The sequence below is a fragment of the Apteryx mantelli genome, chromosome Z (genome assembly GCF_036417845.1).
Source record: "Apteryx mantelli isolate bAptMan1 chromosome Z, bAptMan1.hap1, whole genome shotgun sequence".
Taxonomy (NCBI): domain Eukaryota; kingdom Metazoa; phylum Chordata; class Aves; order Apterygiformes; family Apterygidae; genus Apteryx; species Apteryx mantelli.
This window is the reverse complement of record NC_090020.1, coordinates 61,816,130-61,840,589: the sequence shown is the minus strand read 5'-3', so window position 1 is coordinate 61,840,589 and position 24,460 is coordinate 61,816,130. Positions and strand designations below refer to the sequence as shown.

The 24,460-nt window shown below is 36.7% G+C and overlaps 1 protein-coding gene across 3 annotated transcripts in view; it reads left to right on the top strand.

Annotated features, from left to right (window-relative positions):
- Positions 1-24,460, top strand: part of HOMER1 (homer scaffold protein 1) — a 116,009-nt gene that overhangs the window by 73,938 nt on the left and 17,611 nt on the right. For all 3 annotated transcript variants that reach the window (XM_067315526.1, XM_067315527.1, XM_067315528.1), the window contains one exon: positions 17,667-17,823. In XM_067315526.1, the coding sequence (XP_067171627.1) occupies positions 17,667-17,823 (157 nt within the window). The remainder of the gene's footprint in view (positions 1-17,666; positions 17,824-24,460) is intronic.

Here is a 24,460-nt window from a genome sequence, read left to right as displayed (position 1 = left end):
CTGCAGACTGAACTTTCCCAGGACAGCATGAAGTCCAAGATCTTGTCTTTAATAAAGCAGAGATCTGTCTATGGCAGGGCTTAACTGAAGTTAGGTCAGCATTTGCGGCTGTCACAGGTATCTCTTCCAGCAGTGTATTTTGAAATATCTTTTTTAAAACTGAGGTCTCATTAGAATCAAAGTGAACAGGCACCAAAGAAATGCTGCAGGTCCCAATGTACTGCTCTCCAGAAAAAAACACAATGAAAAATTTGAAGAGGAAATAGCCACTTTATGGAATTGCTATCTTTTAAATCATCTGTGGAAAGACTTCATATTTTGAAACTAGAAATGTCATGTCTTGTTTGGATTGGAAGGCTCAGTGCATAGTTACAGATATTTTTCAGCCATCCATTTAAAATATATCTTTTATGGAAACAGAAAGTCAATAACCTGAAGTTACTAGAAAAAAAACCATAGCTATTGATCCTGCAAGTCCCAAGTGAATTTTCTGACAGTCATAACCTTTGCAGAAAGAAGCCTTTTGTGAAAACAAAGGGAGAGGGGATGTTTTGCAGGTCAGATGCAAACATACTTCTAACAAAGTCTGATTACTCAAACTTCACTGTCTCATCCTGGTTCATTAGGGATGTTGATGAGTGAAAGTATTTCATGACCAGGATATGTGAACCATTCACACTCTTACCTTCAGTTTGGGATTCATTCTTCATGAGAAGGTGGGGGACTTTCTTCAGTCTGGAATTTTGACTTCTTGCAACAAGACTTTCCTATTGCGATCTATTCTGCAGGTAAGAATATCACCATGTTTGCACCCATCTGTACACATACATTGCCTGTCTCCAAAGACAGACCTGATCAAATTATGCCCCAACAGCCAATTATAATAGGTTAGAAGATTAAAAGCTTCTAGTAGCTAGTATCTAACTGCTTCACTTCAAGTGCAAGACTTTGTCCACTTATCTTTATCAACACAAAATATAACATTTATATAACTGTCTCTGTTGGTAGACAAATACTAAAAAACAAACTTTTTCAGACTTGTTTGTTTACTGTTTTCTGTCTCTAAATAGACTCTGTAGTCATAGTACATAGTCTGGTTCTGTGAAACTGGAGAATAGTCTAGACTTGAGTTTCAGGTTACACAGTCCCATCCCCATAGAAATTATTGAAATGGGGGCACACAGTTTTAAAGAAAGAAAATTGAAGAGAATTGAAGATTTATGGCCTTCAGATCACTTTTAAGTATCCTGTAGAACAATCTGTATCACTGTCTTATTTCACTTCTTGTTTATCCTACTCGTTTCAAGTCTCATTTGTTGTCAGCTTTAGATTATTTTATAAAATCAGTGTACAGAACGTGAATGAACTTGCATAACTTCTAGCAGTGATCATAGTCATGGTAAAATACCTCCATCATATTCCTTACCAGTACAGGAAAATGAACCAGTACTGAACAATTTTGAGTTCATAAGTCCCCAGGCTGAAAAACAGCTTAAAAAAAAAAAAAAACTTGGAAAATGAGTGAAAACTGTTTCATGCTTCAAAAAGCCAAAGTGTGTTTGTCTACTGAAGAAATATTGCCAATTGCTCGAGTTTTTATATAACGTCACTCATATGCCAGGAATCAAATTCCTACTTTACTGAGATGACAAGAGCTAAAATGAAGTGATCCGAAAGAAAGAGACTGTTTAAAAGAAAAAAAAAATCAAAATGGACAAACACCCCCCCCCCCCGACTTTTCAGTTAGTAGCTCTTTTCAAATGTAGGCTGTGTTTCCAAGTTGCTTTGCCCTTCTGCCCCATTCCAGGTATTTTGTGTGTTTTGTCCATTCACCTGCTGTTCTGAAAGGTAACCCTTCTGTTATCGTACCTTGCCAGTCTGCTTTATTCTCTTTGAAGAGAGAGGATCTATGTTAAGTTCCTTAGGCAGCAAGGCCAAAATTCTGGTCGATAACTTGAGGAAATATTAAAAAAAAAAAAAAGTCTGTAACCAAGTACATCTTGTTGAAGATGAAGTTCAGTTGAATGCATCTGATTGACATAAATTTAGCCCTTCTCTTACTGATACCAACTCATCACACTGCCTTCTGTATGGTCTCAGCTGTAGTTGCGGATCATCTGAGATATAAACTTCTTGTATTAGATTGTGTGTGGTTATAAAATAAACTTCTGTGGATAGCATTTGCCATTGGATGCCTGTTTCCTGTTCTAGGTAAAGGAAAATGTTTGTGTTTCTGAATGTAAGGCAATATGGTATCTCAGCCTGATACTTAATTACAGTTGGCAAATGAGGACTTCTTAAATATTAGCTCTTTTAAACACTGTTCTTTGGGGTCATCAAACATTGTTTTTCATATGGAGTTAGAAAAATGCATATTAATGTTTGGGCAAACCATTCAATCTGAGGATCTTAAGAATAAGCATGACTTAAGGTAGCTATCTGGAATGTGGGAAATTAGTTTTCTCGGGGCTGTTTCTCTATAGTTATGGTTGCACATATATATATATATAGATAACCAGTTCTGAAATCTTTTATATATTGTGTGGTTATAGTTTTGCTGGCTTCTGGAATACCTGATGATAAACATACAAGTATGGTAACAACATTAATGACTAAACAGTTGTTGTTCTTGAAGCATTATAAAACCAATTTTTCCAGAACTTCCAAGCAGAGTATAAATAAACATACCTTCAGCCTTTAACAACTCACTTTGAAGGTGAAATGATCAATTTACTTTATGTATTTCTGTATTCCTTCTTCTAGACTTTTCTGCATTACTTCCTTCTTAACTGCCCCCTCTCCTTGGGGAAAATGGACACTCTGGAAACAGAAGTCAGTCTGACTAGCACCATCCTCTGCAATGATTTAAACTTAAGACCTTGTTGTTTGTTTTATTCTTTATAAGGACACTATTAGATATGGGGCAAGGGAATCTCACCTCAGTTACGAGATACCAAACACCTTAAGTCATAAAGTGTTTCCACTTTCAGTCATTGTGAATTATTAATTGTGGATTCACCTAAAACATGCAAGATAGTTCCACAGAGGAATATTTTGTCAGTTGTAAAATACTCAGGTTGTGTTAATGAAGCCCATATGGACTTACAAATTAGCTAATTTTTAATCAATTAGATAACTTTCTCCTTGGAGATTGACCACAGAAGTCAGAGCCAATGATAGCTGGCAGCAAGTATTTAATTAAAGTTATGGATATCTTTTTTGAAGAAGATGTGAGGTAGACATTCAGCTGTGCCAAGTTCTGCTTGGGTTTGGAGGAAGCAGCAACAGAGTGAGTTTAGGAAGTGACTGCAACTCTTGATCTTTTGCTACCCTCTCACACCATAGTTAAAGTTACCTAGAAAGTGTAGCTTGAGCAGCTAGTATAGACTCTTCCAGTGGTCACACAGTAAGGGGGATAGGGTAGATCTGAGTGAACACATCTGTGCCCTGGAATATTTTTTACTTTCAGTAGCCTGGCCTAGGAACTAACTGTGTTGTGTCTGTTGGCTTTACCGGTTCAGAGCCAGCAAGGTGTTTTCTGTGTCGCACAAAGCAATTGAGGTGAACTTGGTCAAGCCACTTGCTGGTCTTTATATATTTTTATTGACAGGATTCAGACAAATGGATTGCCTCTGTCCACTTCTTGAAATAACTCATTTAAAAACTAAACACAGTGAGATGATTTGAGTTTGGCAGAGCTGAGAATAGCAGTTTAGAGAACTCTTGATATTAAAAATATGTAGTGTAAGTACTAACTTAGTGTATTTTTAAAGAACTGTTAATCATATTTTAATGAATCCCATATACAAACAATACCTTTCATCAAAATGATTTTTTTCTAGAATTTATCTGGAATAGAGTTGACTGAATTTCGTATGCTTGTACGGCTGTGTATCCTCTGAGGTATCCCTTTGCATCCCTGCAAGAGATGTAGGGCCTGGGACCATGAGTTCTTAATTTTTGAATAAAGTAAAAAAAATTATTTTGCATAAAGTCTGATCCAAAGGATCCATACTGTGTTACTAATATGATCCTCTCTGGAGTATATTATTTGTGTCAGATGAATTAAGATTGCTGAAGACTTCCCCTTATCTAGGAGTATGCTTTGCAAATAAACCTAGGTAAGGTAAAAATTCCTTGGAGAATGCTGTGGCCTGGATTCTCTGAGGGAGAATAGGTAAACTGCCATATTTGTGATGCTGGGCCTAAAAATTTATGCCTGAGGGGCTTCCACAGTGCCTGATGCATTTTGTCTTAGATAAGCACCTAAGATGAATCAGATGAATGGTCATCTGAGGATACTTGCTTCTCTTAACTTTTAAACCTCTAAACCTGGGGAAGATGGATTTCATGCACTAAGCTTTCTTTGCCAGGTCCAGCATTAAATTGTGTGTTATGGCAACATTATGGTTCAGAGTTGTGCTTCTTGTTTGCTACGGAGGCAACACAGCACTGCATCCTCTGCCATCCTGTCACCCTGCAGTGGCCCCCTGGTCTGCTGTCTCACTCAAGCCACTCTCCTGATGATGGTTCCTCTCACAATAGCTTAAGTCACCTAAAGAATTGAGTAAAAGTTCATTGATAAAACTCCAAAGCTGCTTTATTATAAGCAATTTCAGTGCATCAGAATGCATATAAATAACATTCAGGCTTCACCTGTAGCAGCTGAGTTATTGACAATAATTGTGTCAGGATGGCTGTTGGGTTGATCATTTTCTCTGAGGTTGTGGTAGGCAAACCCCTTGCAGTGGAGGTTTAGTAGCATCAACCTACTTCGTGCACACAGGCGGAGCTCTGGAGCAGAAACATATTTAACAGTACAGGCAGAATATTTTATCTGTCGAAAATAGAAGTACTTGATATATCCTACTCTTATTGAGGGAAGAGTTGGCCTCCATTTAGCTATATTCCACATTTTATTCTTCAAGCTAACATCTCCTGTAATTCTCCATCAATTTTATGATTTAGGGGAGGTTTCAAGTACCTGTAGTGTCCTGTCTTTTGAGTTCCTTTAATATCACTGCAGATACCACTGGCAATTTTTAGTACAGGCAAAAAGTAATTTGTGTTGATCAGTGTCTTGAACATAGAAGTCTCTGCTGAGATGAATTCAAGTTGCTGAATAGCACTTTGGTGAGACGTGAACAACTGGTAATTCATAAGCATCGTCAAAGTATTTCACGGTGGTATCGAACAGCCATCAAGTTTTGTCAGTAATGAATTGAGTTAGCACAAATCAACAGGAAAGTAGAATATAAGAGGTTTTTTTATCAACTCATAAGCTATTTGTCAAATTTTAAAAGTCATTTCATTAAATCAATATGGCTTAGAAAAAAAAACAGCCCTAAAAATGAATTGTGCATCATGCCTGTGTTAAGTTAGTCAGCTCTGTAGTTTGCCAAAGAAAAAAGACAATATTTATGAATTTTTTTTTCCCTTCCTAAAGTGAGAATAGGTATTATAGAAATAAGCTGTGGATTGTCTCAAACCAATTCATTTTTTATGTAGGAAATTCATTTAGATTAAATTGGTTTGAATTTCAAGAGGATAGCTAAAATAGCTTCCTATATGCACAGATTGTCATCTAATAGATCATTGTATAAGACTGAGATTTATGCATTCACTTTATTTAGGAAATACTCTGAAATTTAGAAGTAATGCGATTACATGACATTGCTGCTTATGGTCTCCTTTTTATACTTGCCAGAGACTTTAATTATTATTTACTTTAGCACTTTAGGATGCATCTGTGCTGGGCCTTATATCCAGTATGGTGGGAGGCTCAGCAAAGCTGGCTTTTAAGTGTCTTGACATCATGCTGTTTTCCCTACTCTTTTCCTATTTTAGATGCCGTTCATGAAAGTGAAATAGTGGCAGCAATGCTAGAAAATAAACATGTTCTAATGCTGCTCAATTAGTGGCACGTAGGCTTCACCTTGGAAGAAGACAGGAATGCAGGATTTGTTCTGCTCTCTGTGAAATCATTACTTACAACTCATGTGAAGCTGCTTACTATTTGCATCCCAGTTGGGTTTGTGATGAATTATGTAAACCGTGGGGGGAGTTTATATTCTTCTTTGAAACTTGTTTCAATTAAGTGTTGAATTGGGAAGAACTGGTTCTGTGAGTCTTTTTCTTTTAAAACTTACAACCGAACTACGAGACAAATCGTCTGACCCAGGTAGTATTCTGAAAAGAGCCTGAAAGAAGCCTAAGATCATTTAGGACCCACAGCTGAAGTCTAGACTGACTAAATAAGAACTAGCAACTGCCAGTGAATGAAGGAAGATGCCATGTTCATTTTTTTCTTAATCAGAGCTTGTGCTGTTTTGGTTTGGTTTTGTGCAGGTTTTTTTTGTTTGTTTTGGTTTTTTAACTGGAGAGAGAGAAACTTACACAGGGACAGCTTCCTCAGAGCCTCTTCCGCCAGTACAGGTCACAGGAAAAGCTCCAGTATCAGGGAATTTCCATATTTCATAATTTCATCCATTTTGCCTTTATAGTAAATTTGACTCTAAGAATCAACACAGTGCAAGAAGTTCAATCTTTTTCCCTGGGATTCAGATTTGCTTTGAACAAAGAAAATTTCATATTTCTATTCTATTAAAAAGCTGAGGTGGAAAACTACACAAGTGGTAGTATTCACTAATAAGTATTGCAACTCACTAGCAAATTTTTTTTAAACATATATACTTAATATATGAATTATTATGATCATATAGTCCATTCAGCGTAATGCTTACTTTTTAAAGTGCCTCTGACAGCTCATAGATGATTTAGTTTGGGCTTTATATTTAGGCTATTGACTCTAAGTAATTGTATGGTTATCATAGGAGATAAATGAAGCTTAATTAAATTTGCCATGATCTCACATAGCTTCTGCTTCCTTAATGGAATAAAATTACATTGTTGTCAGCATGTAAACTGACAGATCACCTCCTGCACTAACTGTGCAATCAATGCATGTCGTTGTATTTAGTGGGATAAGCAAATTGACAGTTGTAATGCAACAGTGAATTGCACCAGTAGTTGTTATTTGATGTTATAACATAACCTAATGTACTAGCTGGGCTGGGGCCAAAGAGTAATCGTTCAAAATCTTTATCCAACTGCCTACTCAAATATAAATATTTCTGTAGGTCCTTCTATAGAATGTCTTTCTGTTCTTCATCCTGAAGTTGTATGGTCCCATAGCTGCTAAATTCAATATTTGTTACTATAGTAAAATTGGAACTAGCCATTAAGGAATCTTGGAGATTTTCAGAGATATCACAGATATCTCAGAAGATTCAAATACACATCTGAAATAAACACTTGTAAATCTTTCACCTTCAAGTAGTCATAATACCCGCTGTCATTAGTGGAAGTGCAAAGCAATACTGTCGAGGTTAAGCTGTGACAAATACCTAGAAACGCAGGCAGAGACTTGTGCAGAGGATCTCCGCCCTTTGCATGTGGTGTATGCCGGATTTATGGGGGAAGAGGAGGTGGCATTGCCCACCCTTCCTCTTAGCCCCCTCCCTGTGGCACGTGTGCTCTACCCCGTGCCACCCGCCTCCCGCACAGCGGCAGCTGCAGCTGCCTCTGTTCTGCCGCCGCAAACCTGAGGCTCTCCACTGCTCCTAGAGAATTGCACTGTAGTTGTAACAGTCTTACTGGCCCCATCCATATGGCTAAATAAAACGGGCCAAGGGCCATGGCCTGAACCACATCCACATGTTACAGCAATGGCACTCAATCTCTTCTGGGCCCATGCAGTGCCCTTGTGGCCCTAAGTCACAGTTAGTATTTTGTGTAGAGCCCTTTTCCAGTTCCGAACATCTGCAATGCTTTGAGGGCTGCATTGCCACCCACTAGAGCGCTATTCTCCCAGCCCAGAAGTGAGGATGTACGTTGCATGCCCAGAGGTTTTTGCAGATGGGCATGGCATGGTGGTAGCTTGCGTAAACCCTGATCGGGTGATGGTGGAAGACTGCGTAGATGGAAGGACGCTAAACCCTCTATGTGCATATTTTATCCTGTGAACTGTGTTCAGGGTCTCTCTTGGATAGCTGACGCAGACTGGAGCAGTTTGGGGGAGGGTGCTAACTCCCGAATACGGATGGCCAGATTCTCAGGGCTCTCTGGCCCTGCTTTACTTAACAGTGGAGTTGTGGTCAATGGGAACAGAATTGTTCCTTGTTATTACTATCACAGCATATTCGAGAGAGAGAGAGAGAAGAGCAAATTTTTCTGTCAGTAACTGTGGTGAAGGTAGTGGAGTTTCTGAAATTTAGAGAGAGATAGTTGAGGGCACAGTTCAGTGAAACCCTTAAAATCAGACAATCCCACAGTAAACCAGGGTCCAGGCGAGAGAACTCTATGGCAGGTGAATGCTCTCTTACCTTTTGTTACATTACTGACAGAGCATGGTTCGTACCAGTGCCCATATAAATGGTCATTATAGGTAGGATTTTTAGAAGAAACACAGGATTTTGTCTAGCCAGGGGCCTCAGGAAAATTAATCTGGACTAATTCAAAGTTACTTAAACTGCTTTAAATCTGTGTGTGTACAAATGAATTCCCGAATGAAAGTGGCTGTAATTCAGGTCATTTTAGTGTCAGGTTTCTCGTATCTGTCTTGCAGATAACCACATCATCTAATTCCTTTTATAAAGTGATTAAGTGCCATAGCAGCCCATGTCAGTTAAGCTTTCTTTGCAGCCAAATACCTAGTCATTTTAGAAAGTGGGACATAAGTTCCTAAATAACTTAGGTTGTTTTGAAAGTGGGGTTTTGTTGGAATATTTGAAGTACTCAGTACCATAGCAGCAGTGAAGAATTACTGCTAGTGTTCTATAGCATTTTAATGCATTCAAAGACTTAGTGGCTATCAGTTGTGAAAAATATGAGTTATATTACAAGTGCAAGAGTAAAATACTTCTAGTGATACTGGTAAGTGATTTCGGTAGAGGACCAAGTCAAATCTTTTTTTACTTTTTTAGAGAATGTGATAGAATTTTAGATCTTCAAGATATTAGCATTTAGTGACAAAAAAAAGGTAGAAATTAATTAGCTCTGCTTGCAAAGGGATAAAAGTTATAAAACAGAGTTAATGATTTTGGTTTATGCTATATGGCCTTAATGAAGAGATAACCTAGTGTCTTTTTGCTATATAAAATTAAATTACTAAGACAAGAATGAGATCTTATTAAAAGTAGTAATAAAAGTAAAACTCAAGCCTCTTCAGAGAAGTAATGGATTTTCTTAGAACTACTCTGATGATTCAGGTTAAATACAGCTCATTTATTTTTTATGTTATGATGGTGTGCAAAAGACATATGTAAAAATGTTGTAAACACCAAAAGTTTATCAAAAAAGGAGAGCTTAAATGTCACCCATGTAAATACACCCAGAACACACTAGTGGACACTACAAGAAGCTTGGAAACTTCCTTTCTTGTGGAAAATAGTGACTCTTCTCTTTTTTCCCCCACTATAAATTGGATCAAGCCTGGGATCTAAATCCCTGATTGATAAGAATCATAGCTGAAGCTTTTCTCTTTATTTATTTATTTATTTATTTATTTATTTTTGCATGTTAACGCTCAATATTCTGCGTCCCACGGAGTGCCTTTCAAGACCTCTTCTATTGCTATTGACTCACAGTGTTTCCTTCAGCAGTGAACACCACACTTAGGAATTTTTGTCTCTGACTTTACTATCTTCTGCTAGAATGCCATGCTGGGTTACTGTGGAGGATATTTCTGTGAAATTGTCCCTCATTAAGAAGAATTTAATTCCCTGTCCATTCTTCAATGATAAGCTTCCATATTGAAAAGTTGTTTATGTAGTGGTTTCTGTGAGCCTTGAATTAAGGGTGTATTACAAAGTACAGAATGTTGGTTTAGGTGGTGGTGATACAGCCACCTATTTACCTTGCGTAGTGTATGGCATGTGGTCTGCCACATAGTGGAAAGAGTCTGTACCATTATTCAACCTCTTTAGTCAGCCTCATCTATCAAGTCCCTTCTGCAATGATTTTGACCCTACCCCAGTGAGCTAATATTCAAAGTGTAAGAAAAGACACATCTAATAACACAACTGTCTATAACAGAACAATGGACACAACTCTTCTGCTGTGTACAGGCTAGATGTGTGCTCCAGACGATTCAAAATCTGAGATCATGGTCAAACTGAAAGGCTAAATGCAAATGAAGCATCATATATGGTAAACAACACAAAAGAGAACTCTGTAATCACTCCATAAGCACCCCTCTTCTGAACTTAGCAGAAAAGGCCTTCTGCATGTCCTGCCTTGTACACTGACATAGGAATTGGGGGTTCAAGCATATTGTAGCTCTGAGTTCAGCAAAGGGGTGTGCAAAAAAAGGCATATCCTGAAAGGGGATAAACTTTCAACATTTGTAATGAACAACAGACTCTCAGCTAAAGTCATGCTCTCACCTGGCAGTTTCAGCTATTCAGCTGCCTTTGCTACTTTTCAGTAGGTATGTGTGCCTTTGTTATTAGTCTCCTCACTTTAAGTATGATGTGCTTCAAGAGCCTCCTTCATCTTTTTTGCTATGATCAAATCTGTCATTTAAGCTGCGTACATTATTCCATCTGAAGAGCTTGATTCACAACTCTGTTTCCCTGGTTTTGTGCTGATGTAATTCCATTGACATGGTGTAGATATTCCTTATCCCAAAGGAAAGAACAGATCTTTCATGCTCAGTTAATGTTCCTACTTCTCTCCCCAGGGGAGCTATCCTCCTTTGCTAAAAAATCTTTTGAATACTCTAATTAAGGATAAGGATCTCTTTGAATATTAATTAGTTTTTCATTGGCCTTGCTCAAAATATTTAACTCAAAGCAATTTCCTGGTAATTATCTCTTGATTATAATTTTGAGGGGACTTCCCCCCCCTTTTTTTTTAATAAATTCCAATTTATCAAAACTTCAGTTAATACCCAATATGACTTCCTTTTGCATGTGTCCACTTAATCACAACTACAGATAAAAGCAATAAGCAGTAGCCACCAAGAGGTAATTTTTCTTTTTAAAATTTCCTTCTTGCAAAAGCTGTCATTCTTAGCATTGCTTTCCCTCTTTTGCCGGTCCTTTACTTGAATTATTTGAATATATTGTAGATGATTGTCCCTCATGCTCATAAGCTCAGAATCTTTTGACTGTTGGGCCTGTACAAGCAGATGGCTTTGTACAAAGACAAGAATGGCAGAACAGCTCAAGACTTCTTTCATGACTCTTCCTGGAACAGTGAGGTAGGACCTGATGGCTACCTAATCCACTGCTCCTTTTTCATTCCCACTCACTCTAGGTTTCCTAATTAGGTATAATTAAACAAATGGCAGAACCCCTTTCTGCTTTATTTCCAGCTTTGCTTTGAATATTCGAGAGAGAGACTAAGAAATTTCAGTTTTGTGCCCAAGGGCATATGATGCTTTGGACTGGCTGCAGGAAAAACTCTGAAACCATCATGTTTAAATCCTTTCTGTCATGAAGTGATTTTGTGATTTTAATAGATAGTCACAGTAAACGCCCTTCCTAATCTGTGAAAAAGGATGAAATTCCCCAAATGCCTGTTTAAAATTTCTTCTAAATCAGGACATGAAGTGAGGAGCTTAGCTTTCATTCTTAGCATGAGTGAGAGAGGAAGCTTTTTGTGAGTTTTTCAAAATAAATTGAGGGATGCCGCACTCATCTTCTGTACCAAGAAGACGATCATTTTTAATGGGACAGTGGCATCACTTAGATGTAGACAATAAGAAACGCGGCCCATTGCAGAATTCTCACCATTCCAGCTTGGGAACTCAGCATTATCTGATGCTTATGGAGTTACCTTAAAGCACTCTTCAAAGCTTACCCTCTTATTCGCATGGAAGTGTTTTCAGTTTTCTTTATTTCAGACAGGAACAATATCCAGTTTCAAGCTCTTGTGGAAGGACTCTTTTGTGGCTTTATTTTATATGGAGGACTCTATACAGAGCTTGTGCAGAATTTGTTCCCTGATTCACGTGGGAGTTTTACATGAACCTAAACTATTGCTTTGCACTTCAGAAGTGCAAAAGTGCAAAGCTTGGGGAAAGCTGTTCTGTAAGGTTCACCAGCAAGATTGTCAGAAAGGATCACCCCTTGCTGCCAGCACAGCTAATGCGTTGTTACCAGCTGGTTGACATACCTCTCCTGCGGAGTGGTAATGCTCACTCCACCAGATTCTTGGTCTGCTTCCAAAACATGCCACTATTTATAATCTGCACAGCAGCTACATGGAGTATGCTCCATTCATATTTGTCAAGTCTTATGGATTCAGTTACTACAGCAGATGCCAAATTTTGTAGAGAAGCACTCCAGTCTTTATTCAACTGAATTCCTCACTTCTGCTATCCCAAGATAGTACTGCTCACCAGTTATCTGCAGTGCAGATCACAGCAACACTTGAAGAATTTACTTACTCTACTGTATCCGCAGTTGCAAAGAACTAGTTACTCAAGAGTACAGTTTTAAATTTATTCCTTTTTTAAGCAGCAATTCTTTTATTCAATCCAATGTTAAAAACATAAAGTATTAATAAAGCATAATTCTGCACATAATTTATTTCTATAAATCTGAAATAAAACTTAAAGCTTGTTTTATATTATTTATATTACATACAATTCAGCAAGCTGGATATGTTACTGATTCTAATTCAAAGAGCAGAAAATCTCTCTTGATGGGGACTGCTTTTGTTTCTTTGCTTCATGAAAGCATCTCTCGAAATAACTTCTGTCTAAATGCAACTCATTAATGTGTGCCCCCCACCCCTGTCTTTGCAAGTCTTCTCCAACTGGCTAAATGTGGTGACTGGAGCTTTTAGGATTAATTTTTGTTAAGTGACCTACTTTGCTGAGAAAGATAATCATGCATTTATAGCCTCTGGCACTCTATTCAGGTCACAGATGGACAGAGAGCAAAGCTCTTCCTCAGTGACTTGCTGGAGTTGTAACTAATACCCAATGGGAACGGCGATAGGCTCGATATTAATTCATCAGGATGCCTAAAAATACAGAAGACCATTGAATTCTACTTTAGTTTTAAGGGGGTGTCACAATTATGTCATAGGATACCAGTAAGCAGTTGCTCTAAGAGTGTTTTGCATTAGTGATCAAATTACTCTGTCACAGGTGTTAAATATTAAAAAATATTTGATATTGAATCCTTTGCCTTGAAAATGGAGCACCATACAGTGTTCTGACTGTAGACCCATCTGATATTAAACTCATACTAAATACCATGGTGTACACCAAGGATCTGAGATTTTGGGGAGAGTTTTGAGCTCTTGCTCACTAACAAATTATGATCCTCTGTATAGCTGGCATTCTAAAGTTAATTTTACAAACAGTCAGTATGACCTAAACCTCTGTTATGGAAGCATTTTTTTTGTATACCATTATCAGTTAATCCAATAAAACTTGTACTTTGCTGTTGTCCATCACAAGCTTGTTTTCCCTCTTGTATTTGTCTTATCCTATCCTATTGTGGCTATGTTTGAAAAGCGGCTTGTTACTTTATTTTCAGACATTCAGAAGTTTCACAAGGGAAATGACCAGGCTTTATATTACATTCTGATGTTTTAAAAAATTCAGTAGAATTTTTCATGCTTGGAAACAGGCAAGAGCCAGAAGTGCTAAGAATGTTTCTGTTTTGAAAGATGTCTTGAAACTTAAAGCATACCAGGAAGTCAGTGATGTTACTTCTGACAAGTCTGAAGAAATAAGTATTAAAATTGTGATATTGCCAGAAAAGGGATGCATGATTTTCAGAATAAAACAAAACAAAATATAAATATAGGTTGAACTCTTATGCTGCAGGATTCAAAACGTGTGTGTCCTTGTGTCCCCTATTTATACATACAGCTCTGCTTTTTGCACTGTGGTATAAACCTGAAAGTTGTTCTGGTAGAAGTTGCAATTTGGATCACTTTGATCACTGAGCAAGTGATTTCATGTGCTTTTAGGACAAATAATCTCACAACACATGAAGGATGTTTTGTTTTTCATTTAGATAGATGTTTGCAACTTTTAAGTCAATCTGACAGAAATCTGTATTTCTTGTGACAAAATCTAATGCTTTGAGAGTAAAGTTGATTCCTTTTAATAAAAGCCTTTCAAATGGGAATTAAGCAAAAGTTTTGGTGAGAAAGATCTGTAGTCCTGCCTTACCTATCCTGAGGGACTGTAGCGCAGCCGTGTCATGATCAAAATTCTGGCCCTGGGCTAAGGCAGTGGCTGTGAGCCCTTTGAATTTTCCATGCCTGTGCTTTCAGCTTCTGGATCTGTGTATTTCCTGTCCCAGATGTTAGCCCCGGTATTTTCTTAACTGAAGGAGGATTCTCATTGTGCCAAAAGGGTGTGTTTCTGGAGTTGTCTATAACTTTGAACTGATATAGCTCTATAGATATAGGCATAAATGCAGATGCTCTTAGTGTGGCTTAAGAACAGCCTGCTATAGGTGTCCTTTTACCTGTTCCTAAAATAATTAATTTAAATCAAAATAAGACCAGTTTTAACCAAAATCATCCACTAAGCATAACTTAACATTAATTATCATTTTTTTAGTTCATCTGCCCAAACTATGGGCAGATTGAAATAAAGCATCCCACCACTGTTAACTTCCATGCACAATCTTGCCTTCAGGGGCAATTTGTACCAACCGGGTGTGTGTGCCATGAGTTAGATAAACCCCACATTTTGTGTGAAAGTACTCGGAGGGTGACATTCCACAGCCCCTTTCTTCCTTCAGTGCTTAGGGTCTGTAGATAGGATCTTTTTACATGTTATTAGGTTATATTGGTGTCTAGTTAGACATTTTTACTCCCTCATATCCTACTTGATGGTGCTATCTTCCAGTTTTAACAACAATCACAATCCTTCTCAGTTTTAAGTGTTTTCTTTGTTTTCAAACGTATAGTGGAAGAGAGTATTGAGCAATAATTATGTTGTTACAAGAAACTGTTGAAATTGTCAAGAAATTATTTGAAGAAGAGTAAATCAGCACTGCTGGGACTGGTTAAAGGTTGTTTCAACCAGGTCCTGATTTTATCAAGCGTGGAAATGCAAAACCTTCAAGTCTTTGGTACTTTATATGATATCCATCCCGTAGTTGTATTTATTTCAGAGAATGTGGAATGTTACAAGAAGAAACAAAATAAGCCTAAATAGTTGGGAAGTACTATTGGGAAGTATGTGTTATCAGGTATAGTGCTAGACTAATTTAAGTAAATATGTTTATATTTATGGAGCCATAGTACAATCTGTGGAAGGTACAGAAGGAATTGTTTATAGAAAAAACAGTATGTATTACGAACAAATAACATATACATTACAATAGATGTGTTCATGCCCACTATATAGATTACTTAGGGATAAAAGTAAGCTTGAGAAATTATACTGGTACAGTCCTATTGAAAATGGCCAGTTTAAAAATAAACAGCTCCAAAGACAACTTCAGAGTTTTAAATCTGGGTAACTATAGCAGTAACAGAAAATACATGCTTCATATTTAATGCTGACATTCTAGTGCAGAAGAAAAACTTAAGAGCACAAGATTTATTTTTTTTGACAGGGTAGTAAGGACACTGGGAAAAAGTAAAGGTGAATAACACAAAGAATCCCACTTACATTCTTATTAAGCAACAGCTAGGGATTTGGCTTCTGGAACCTTCATTATTTACACGTTTACCTTGTATCACTGTGGGCATGTAAATTATTATATTGAAAAAAATCCATTCATTACCGTTTTTGCATGTTGAATTACGATATTAAATGATCAAAGAGTTCTCAGCCTGTAACTCTATTGGATATAAAGCTTTTAATCTGCTATGCTACTTAAATATAAAATCTTGTATGTATTGTTCTTCTGTGAGGAAAGATGCATAGTAAGGCGCATTTTGTAAACGTATACATGTCACATGCATACAGTCAGCTGCTAGTTCTGCCATAGCAGGGCTACTGAATGAAACTACTCGTTTGCATGAAATCGCTGGTGTGGATATTTGTTTGCAGGATCAGAACCCCAGGGAAGAAATGCAAATATGATAATGAACTAGATTTTTGTTAGCTTGTTTTTTTACAGAATTTGTTGATCTGTTGTGCTACCTTAAATGAAAAGTAAATCTGATCAGAGAAACATAAGAGTAGACATTGTTACAGAAATAGTCCTTACCTTCTTTAATGTATGAGTCAGTGTTCCCTGATGAAGTAGGATTATCATTATTCTAATTTAGCCATTTAAGTTTTAAAATTTCCAGTGGTGAGCTTCTAATTAGCTGAATAGATCATGAAATGCTACAGGAATTAAAAAAAAAATACTTGTACTCCAAGGGTAAGAAGTATGTATTTGGAAGGAAATGCAGGAGCATGGAAGAATCAGACCTCATATTTTAGTGGAACAGTAAATGTGATCTGAATTGATAATGATTATTCCTTAGTGGCTGGTTGGTTTTGAATACCTAAGGATCTTTTACAAGAATCATAATCTTTTTGAAATGTACTGTTGTAGGATGGGCTGTGCAGATGTATGAAGTGAAAAAAGGAAAGTTGGTGGGTACAATGGTGACAGAATGATTAGCTGTTCATACGTACAGAGTTCAAATCGCATGCCATAAATGTATGTGCAAAATAATATTTATATTGCAAAATAATTTTTGCCAGAGTTAGAGATCATCAGTTTTCAATGATGCCTTTATTAGTAATCTAATTAGACAAAATGAATGATTTTCTGTTTTTCAGAAAGGCATGCGCTTCACATTCTATTGGCATTATACAAGCAAACATTAATGACCTATTTGTATACTAATACATTCACCTGATGTATTTGACATGGTTTTGCTTTGCATATTGTGTGCAAAGTAGGGACTGTGGATGATGGCAGACTAATTAGCTGTGAAAATTAAAGCCCCTTCTTTGCTCAGGGAATAAATTGTTGCTCCATAGGCTACTCCAGTAAACCCCAGCCTCAGCTCCCTCTTTGCAATAAAGCAGTAATAGCTCTGTGCTTCTTAATCTTTAGTCTCTTTGCTGATCTTGCTGAAGAAAGGCATATCAACAGTGATAGTTTTATGGTGGTGAAATTCAAGGTCTTTGAATCTGTAAGTACAATTAAATATGGTATTTAATAAAGAAAGTATATTTCAGGCATAGAAGGCTTGCATTAAGGCAAATAAACTGTAGTTCCAAAGCACTACATTAGTTCTTTTTAATCAGGTTGGTGACAAATCTTTTTCTAGAATGTATTTCATAAAGTAATAGATGAAAAAAGTACTAACAATACATGTATATTAAAATGATGACTAATCATTTACATATTCTAGAATTAGATGCTGTTGCTTTTGGGAAGCTGATGTGAATTTCATTAACCATAGCATCTTATAAAATAAAATGCAGTGTTGAACTGTGAGGGTAGAGTTTGTTTTCACATAATGATATCCCTATATTAAGAATTCTCTTGATGAGTATTTTCTGAATTTAAAGTTTTGATTTTTGAGCACTTACATTCTCATTTGAACTTTCAGTCAAAGGATTTTTGCTTAATTCTCTTAGTCCTGAATATTTTGAAAAAATGTTATAAGCCATTTAAAGAAAAAAAGAGATTCGCAGGGTTCTGACCATTCTCATTTTGTCTGTGCAGTTCGACAATCAGCAAGCATTGGGAGGCAGAACTGGCCACACTCAAGGGTAATAATGCTAAGCTCACAGCAGCCCTGCTGGAGTCCACTGCCAATGTAAAACAATGGAAACAACAGCTTGCTGCGTATCAGGAAGAAGCAGAACGTCTTCATAAGCGGGTAAGTAAAGACAAACAGCCAGGATCTTTAAAGGTCGTGTCATGGAAGTGCTGGTAACTGTATATGCTCATTTTGGAGCAAACCAAATAAGCTTAATGTTGGCGCTTTAGGTAAATCTTTGAGAGAGAAATTAATGATCGCTTTAATGTACACAGGATTCTCATACAAAGCACATGGGCAAATGCACCCAAATGTGCTGACACTCCTTCGAGATATCACTATTCTGTGTGGATACCTGTCACCCCTTAGCACACTCAAATCCTCATGTGAATATCCTTTCTTCCACATGACACGGAGGACTTAGAAACTCATCTTTGTACCAAGGATACAGCCTGGAGCCTGATGACTAGGTAAGCTGAAGGAAAAGCTTGCAGAGAACAAAATCAAAGGTGGATGGAAGAGCTCTGCTCGTTTCCCAAGCTATATTTTTTTCCCACAAAATCTCCAGGTGGAACTTCAGAGCAGCTGTAGCTGGGGTGTCCCTTGGAGGTGGAAAGGAGCTACTGAAAGAATGTTCCTCAGTTAGGAAATACTCTTTCTTTTGAGCAGTTTCTTTTCTGCAGAGGTTTTTGTTGCAGAAGGAGTTATATAAGCCATGATACTTAGGACACATTGGCTAGCTGCTCTCTCTTCATTTTGTGCGAGCTCCATCACATCTGCTTCAGGACCTTCCCTATAGCATTTCACTTGACTCCCTTTTGCATTTTAGCCCACAGAAACTTGGCCTCAGATCTGTAAGTTAAAGGAACCATGTTCCAGCTTCCACATATACCAAAGACCAACACCTTCCTTTCATCTTCATCCTTGCACGTAAAGAAAAGTATAGAATAAAGCTCACCATATGCAATTAAAGATCCGCCCCTGCATGCATACAGGAGGGGCAGGGTCCCATTCCCTTCGCTGTGATATTGCAGACCAGGAATTACAGTCCAGTGGAGGCAGCAAGAAGTATTTGAGGAGCTATTCAAGACTGAAGATTGCATTAGGAAAACAAGTATATGATATTTTTCTCTTCTTTTTTCTCTTGTAATTGTTTATATATTGGTATAATTTATCCACCTTTATCCATATCAATTTGTCATCATGGCCTAGGACATTTTTTTGTGCAAAGTGAAGGGAAAACTAGCATTTGTATGGAGGAAAGCTGTCTTTGATGGAACTGTATTATAGCTTTGTTACTATCAGTTAACTTAGAAAAATATCATGGAGCAGGAAATAAAAGCAAACAGAAGCTCCATATACATTTTTGCATGAAGGCCACTTTCATGGATATATTGACAGAGGGAAAAGGGCATGTAGCAAATAGGCCAAATCTTTTAATTTGGTAATGCTGTACTCCCCATATGAAATAAAGTATGGCAAATATAGTTAGCCATATCTGCAAATTGCAAAGGGTTTTATTAAACCTGTGGTGGACCTATCCATATTATTGTTACAATTGGAGATTGTTAGCAGTCACAGAGACAAGAATTGTAGTGATCTGAGAATGAGAAATTCAGCAGGCTGCATCTACCTGGAGGTCTGGAAGAGTAGCAAGAATTCCCTTGAATCTGGAAAACTGGGGAAATGTCAGGTTGTGGCTGTCCTATACCTAACTGACTTGAAGACAAGGATCTTGAAGTCCCAGCCAGATGAGTTGATAGGGAATAATGGCAGTTTCTGGGGGGCCCTAACTGCATGTGTGTTAGCTGGCTGAAATGCATGAAGTGCATGAAGTGTAATTAAAACTGATGGGTTTTGCAAAGTTCTTTCATTTCAAGAAATTGGCAGTTGCTGACAAAACTGTTTTTGTTCAGAAAATTTCCAGGAAGACACAAGCTTGTCATGTGTGTTTGTATAAAGAGCTATTTTCACTTTGCTACCTCATTTAAATTTCTCCTTTGGAAGGGCAGAAATTCTAATCACAGTGTTCCAGGTTTGTGAATAGATGATAGTGCTGTCATTTGTAGTTAATATTGATTAAATTACAACCTACTAATTAATAAAGTGCAGAAGACTGGGTGGGTTTGACTTCCAGCATAAGTTTTCTGGTGAAGAAGGCATCACTGAAGTGCAGACCTAGCAAGACAGCATTCTTCAAAATAAAATATATTCACAGCTTTTGTTGCAAAGACAAGACAGGCATGGCAGTATGGTAGAAGATCTCTTTTACATGATGTTACTGTCACTCTTACTCTTGTCTTATTTAAAATCTGTTATTGGAAAATAGAATTAATGAATATAGGTAGTTTTAAAATGAGATTCTGCTTGAACCTCATAGTACAGTTAACAAAAGAAGTAACCAAGTCTTTGTGGCTACGTGCATTAATAACTGATTGTTTTCATAACCTTTGCCTAGCAAATTTCCTACAATTGTCTATTATTTATTTTTGATGAAACACAAAGTCTTATAACATGGAATCATCTGTGTTGTGCTGTTATGGTCACCTTTTACATGCTCATATTAAATCTTTCTCTTATTGATTTCTCACATGCAAGATAGTAATGCTCTGTGCCTATGACTCTTTTTGCATGCCTGTAGATTACTACAGGATAGTTCATCAAGAGTACTGTCCTCTGTTGGAATTGATTTTAGATAAAGATAGACTTAGCTAACCCAGTGAGTCAAACTCTTTAGGCAAAAGTATGCAGATCATGTTAAAAAAAAAACAGTGTCAATCTGTTATCCATATAATGGGATACCACAGCTGTTCTAACCCAAGACTGATCTTTCAAATGTGAAATATTCCCTGGTTTTAACAAGAAACTGCAAGTCAGATACTTCTCCATTACACAGGCAGAAAACGTGCTATTAAAAGGGCAGACCTGGAGACTGCTGGCTATGGTGTATGCGGTAACAAGCAGTGTTAAGTCTCTGGACGGTGTTACCATTCTTTTAGGTTTATCTGTTAAGCTTAATATAAACACGTAGCTGAAACTGATCAAAAAAATGTTCCTTAAATTGAAATCCATCTCACCTGAGTTTATGTAAAACTTACATATCTAGTATAAGATGGCCATCTTATTTTTATAATTCATGGAGAGACAAAAACATCATGAAGAATACATGTCCCGTAGCCCGATTTCTAGTCAGGTAAGATGAACCCTATCCTTAGTTCACAGAATCACAGAAAAACTTACCTTGGAAGGGGACTTTGGTTAGGTTATCTGCTCCAATCCCCCCACTCAAAGCAGGACTAACTTTGAAGTTAGATCCAACTTCAAGGTAGGATCAGGTTGGTCAGGGCCATGACAAGCCCTAAAAAATGGAGATCCCACAGCCTCTCTGGGCAACGCGTTCCAGTGTTTGACCACCCTCACTGTAAAGATTTTTTTCCTAATTCTAATTGGAATTTGCCATGCTGCAACTTGCATCTGTTGCCAATTCAGAAGAAAAATGCTGTTTGATCCCAAAGAAACTTTGCTGAGGAAAGTTGAATAGACCAGGTTTTTAGAAATACTCTTAGAAACATTGATTTAAAGAAGATATGGAAGTTTGGAAATGAGTTTGCATGTTAAATTGTAGTCTAGTTGCTGTTTTATAGGCAAAAGTTGGCTCTCACAGCATCTTACCCACTGGAGGGGAATAATGTATGTAGACGTGTGTCAGAGTGATACACTTGCTTGATAAAAGCACAGTGTTGTAGGAAGTAGACAAGGTTCCAAAACGAAGAATAGGTCTTCCACCACCGTTTGCTATGTTTAGTTCAATTTAATAATATATTATGTGGTTTGTATATAATGTACTTGTGGTATTTGCTCCTTATGTGCTTTAGGTATATATATGTTAGGTGTATATAAGTTTTGGTGCCTGAGTCATCTTATCTGCAAGCTACAGCAGACTTATATCCTCTATGTCAAGTGTGGTGTGGGGGGGGAAGTAATGCATATTGATTAGTAAACTTTATCTTACTCTTTTTATCTTTAGTTTCCTCTTTATTTAATAACTTTATGAAATAGCCTTATTTATATAAATAGTTTCCTTTTTATATAAATATAGAAATATGTTTCTAATTGTTAATAATATCTTATTAGTTGAGTTCTTTTATACCTTTTTCTGCAGTTTGAATTCTGTCATGTCATATTTATAAACATCCTTTGATTTTACAGTTATATCTCACCCTTCTCCTATTTTCCATTGTTCTCATTCACTGTGATAATCTGGGTCTTTTGGGCCATACAGTACTCATTGTAATCTTTACTTTTTAAGATGTTGTAAATTATTTTTAAGCCAACCTTTTTTATTCTATAATTGTTTCCAAATTTGACTGAAATAGTTTTTCTGTATGCCACATTATTTATATATTTTTACATCTTTTAAAATACAGAAACAAAAATGCTTCTCTCTTTGATTGTTTTTATTCCATTTTTTAAATTAATTTAATTTATTATCTGCTATTTCTGATTAAGTATGAGATTTCCTCATCTATCATTTCAATTATTCACATTAACCTACATTATTTGCTTTCTCTGATGCCTTTGTCTTCCTTCTCCTGTTTGTTCTCTGCATTAGTAGTGCCTAAAGCTGAGAGGAAATAGAATACAGATTCAGTGTGGCTGAGTGCAAAGTTCTCAATAAACTAAAGTTTTGTACTCTCTTCTGATATACTGCAAGCTCAAGTCAAAAATACTGCACTTTGGTATTTTGTCACACATTACATTTTTCAAAAAATTATTACCTTAATGTATGGATTTTTCCCTCTAAAATACAAAAGATAATAATTTTGGAAGGTATGATGCCCAGTCAAGAGCTTAACTTAGAGCTCTGAGCCTTCTCCCCACTAATCTGCTCAGAAGCAGCTTAACAACAAGGATTTCCCTTAAATGGGGTTGGGGAGCACTCCTACACACCCTGCAGAGTTTTGAAGTCAAAAGGGATTCATGAGTTTAGAACAGATCAGTAACAGATATAAAAAACCTGAAGTGAGCTACTTTGGACAAATGAAATAGCTTCAGCACTAACATTAATCCTGATATTGTGGAAAGGAAAGGATTGAATGATGATATGAATTATGCAAAGTAACCCAAAGTTTCATCTCTGTCATGTAAAAAAAGAAAATTGTGCATTTTTTCTTGCATGCTGTTAAAGTAAATCATCCTATGACACTGGGCAATAGCACAGAGTAATAACACCAGTGGATAATAAAAGAGCTGCAGTCCTTGAAGATCATTCATCTGCAGGAAAAGAAGCCTGAGATAAGAAGAGATGAAGGCAAATGATCAAGCTCTTGGGTATTCCTAAAAGAATAGAGAGGTAACTCTTGAATTCTAGCTTGTTATTTTATGATTTCCTAGGAAATAAGACAAAATTAGCCTATTATGTTCTGGTTCTTCATCCATCTGTTTCATTCAGTGAATGAAACAAATATCATGCCATTTTACGTGGTCATAAAAAGAAACCCTGAAAAATAATGGGCCCTGATTTCACTACTGCTAAAAGAAATTCTGAAGTGGATATTAAAGAATGCATGTGCATAAAGAAATAAAACCATGGTTATTTTCCAGGGCTACTTCTGTGCTACTTAAAGAAAACAAGTATCTTTAAATGCAGTTAGCAAAGTCAGCAAGAGGTATGGGAGTTATGTACAAATAAATCCATATTTTTATGTATATAGTCCATTAATCTGGATTTACAAGTAAACCCTTATTACACTAAAAACTTCCTAAAAAGCAAAGGCAGTCTTGTGATTTCATAAGTGAGGTCGTAATGTTAAATGTCAACCAAAGTTCCAGAGAAATGTTCTGGGTGAGTATTAGAGTTAGAAACAATGCTGTAAGATCTGGAAAGGCTAATTGTTTTAACTGTTCAGTTGTGGTTTTAGAAGATATGTGGGGAAATAGTGACTTTGTTTTTTATTTTCGTAAGACTTTGTAAGATTTTTCTTTAAAAAAATTTTTTTTATGTTTTAGGGCAGGCTGTAATTATCTGTATTAGGACTGTTATACTGATCCTTCTCACAGAGGAACTAGTTTCTAATAAAAAGAAATTTAGAGTAATATTTTAAAAATCCTTGAGAACAGAAAACATTGTGAAGACTGACCTCCTCCTTTGCATTAAGGAAAAACAAGAGGGAAAATAAGAGCATTTTATTTCAAGTGATGTGTGTTTTTTTCTCACATCTACATTTTTACTCCCCCAATATACATTTCAGTTATTATAAGCTATTTTTTTTTTATAATAGGCAGATTGTTTTTAAAATGGGATCTGTTGTCAGACTTGAAGTTAGAGTATCAGAGCATTTCCTGGGACAAGATTTCTGAAATCTTAGCACATATTCTCAGCTTTCTTTGTATGCTTGATCCCTGATATGAATAATCTACGTCTAAACTTTGTCAAGATTCAACCCTTAGCTAATGCTGTTTCCTAAAAAGATTGTATTTATTTGGACAAAGCAGGTAAATCAGGTTATGGTAATTTTGTTTCCTGAAATCAAAATGTGAATTCAGTTTTGTCTGTGAGTGTGGTGAACTGAAGGCAAGTCCTTGCTATCTTTTTCTGTTTGCCTTGATTTGTTTTTAGAGCAGATTTGCATTTATGACCTGAGACTTTCCTCAGGTTTTTGTGGGAATGCACCTTCACTGAATGTGGTATCATATAAAAGTGTCATAATCAAGATTCTAATTTGAAAAAACAAGCAAACCACTGTCACTCTGGGAA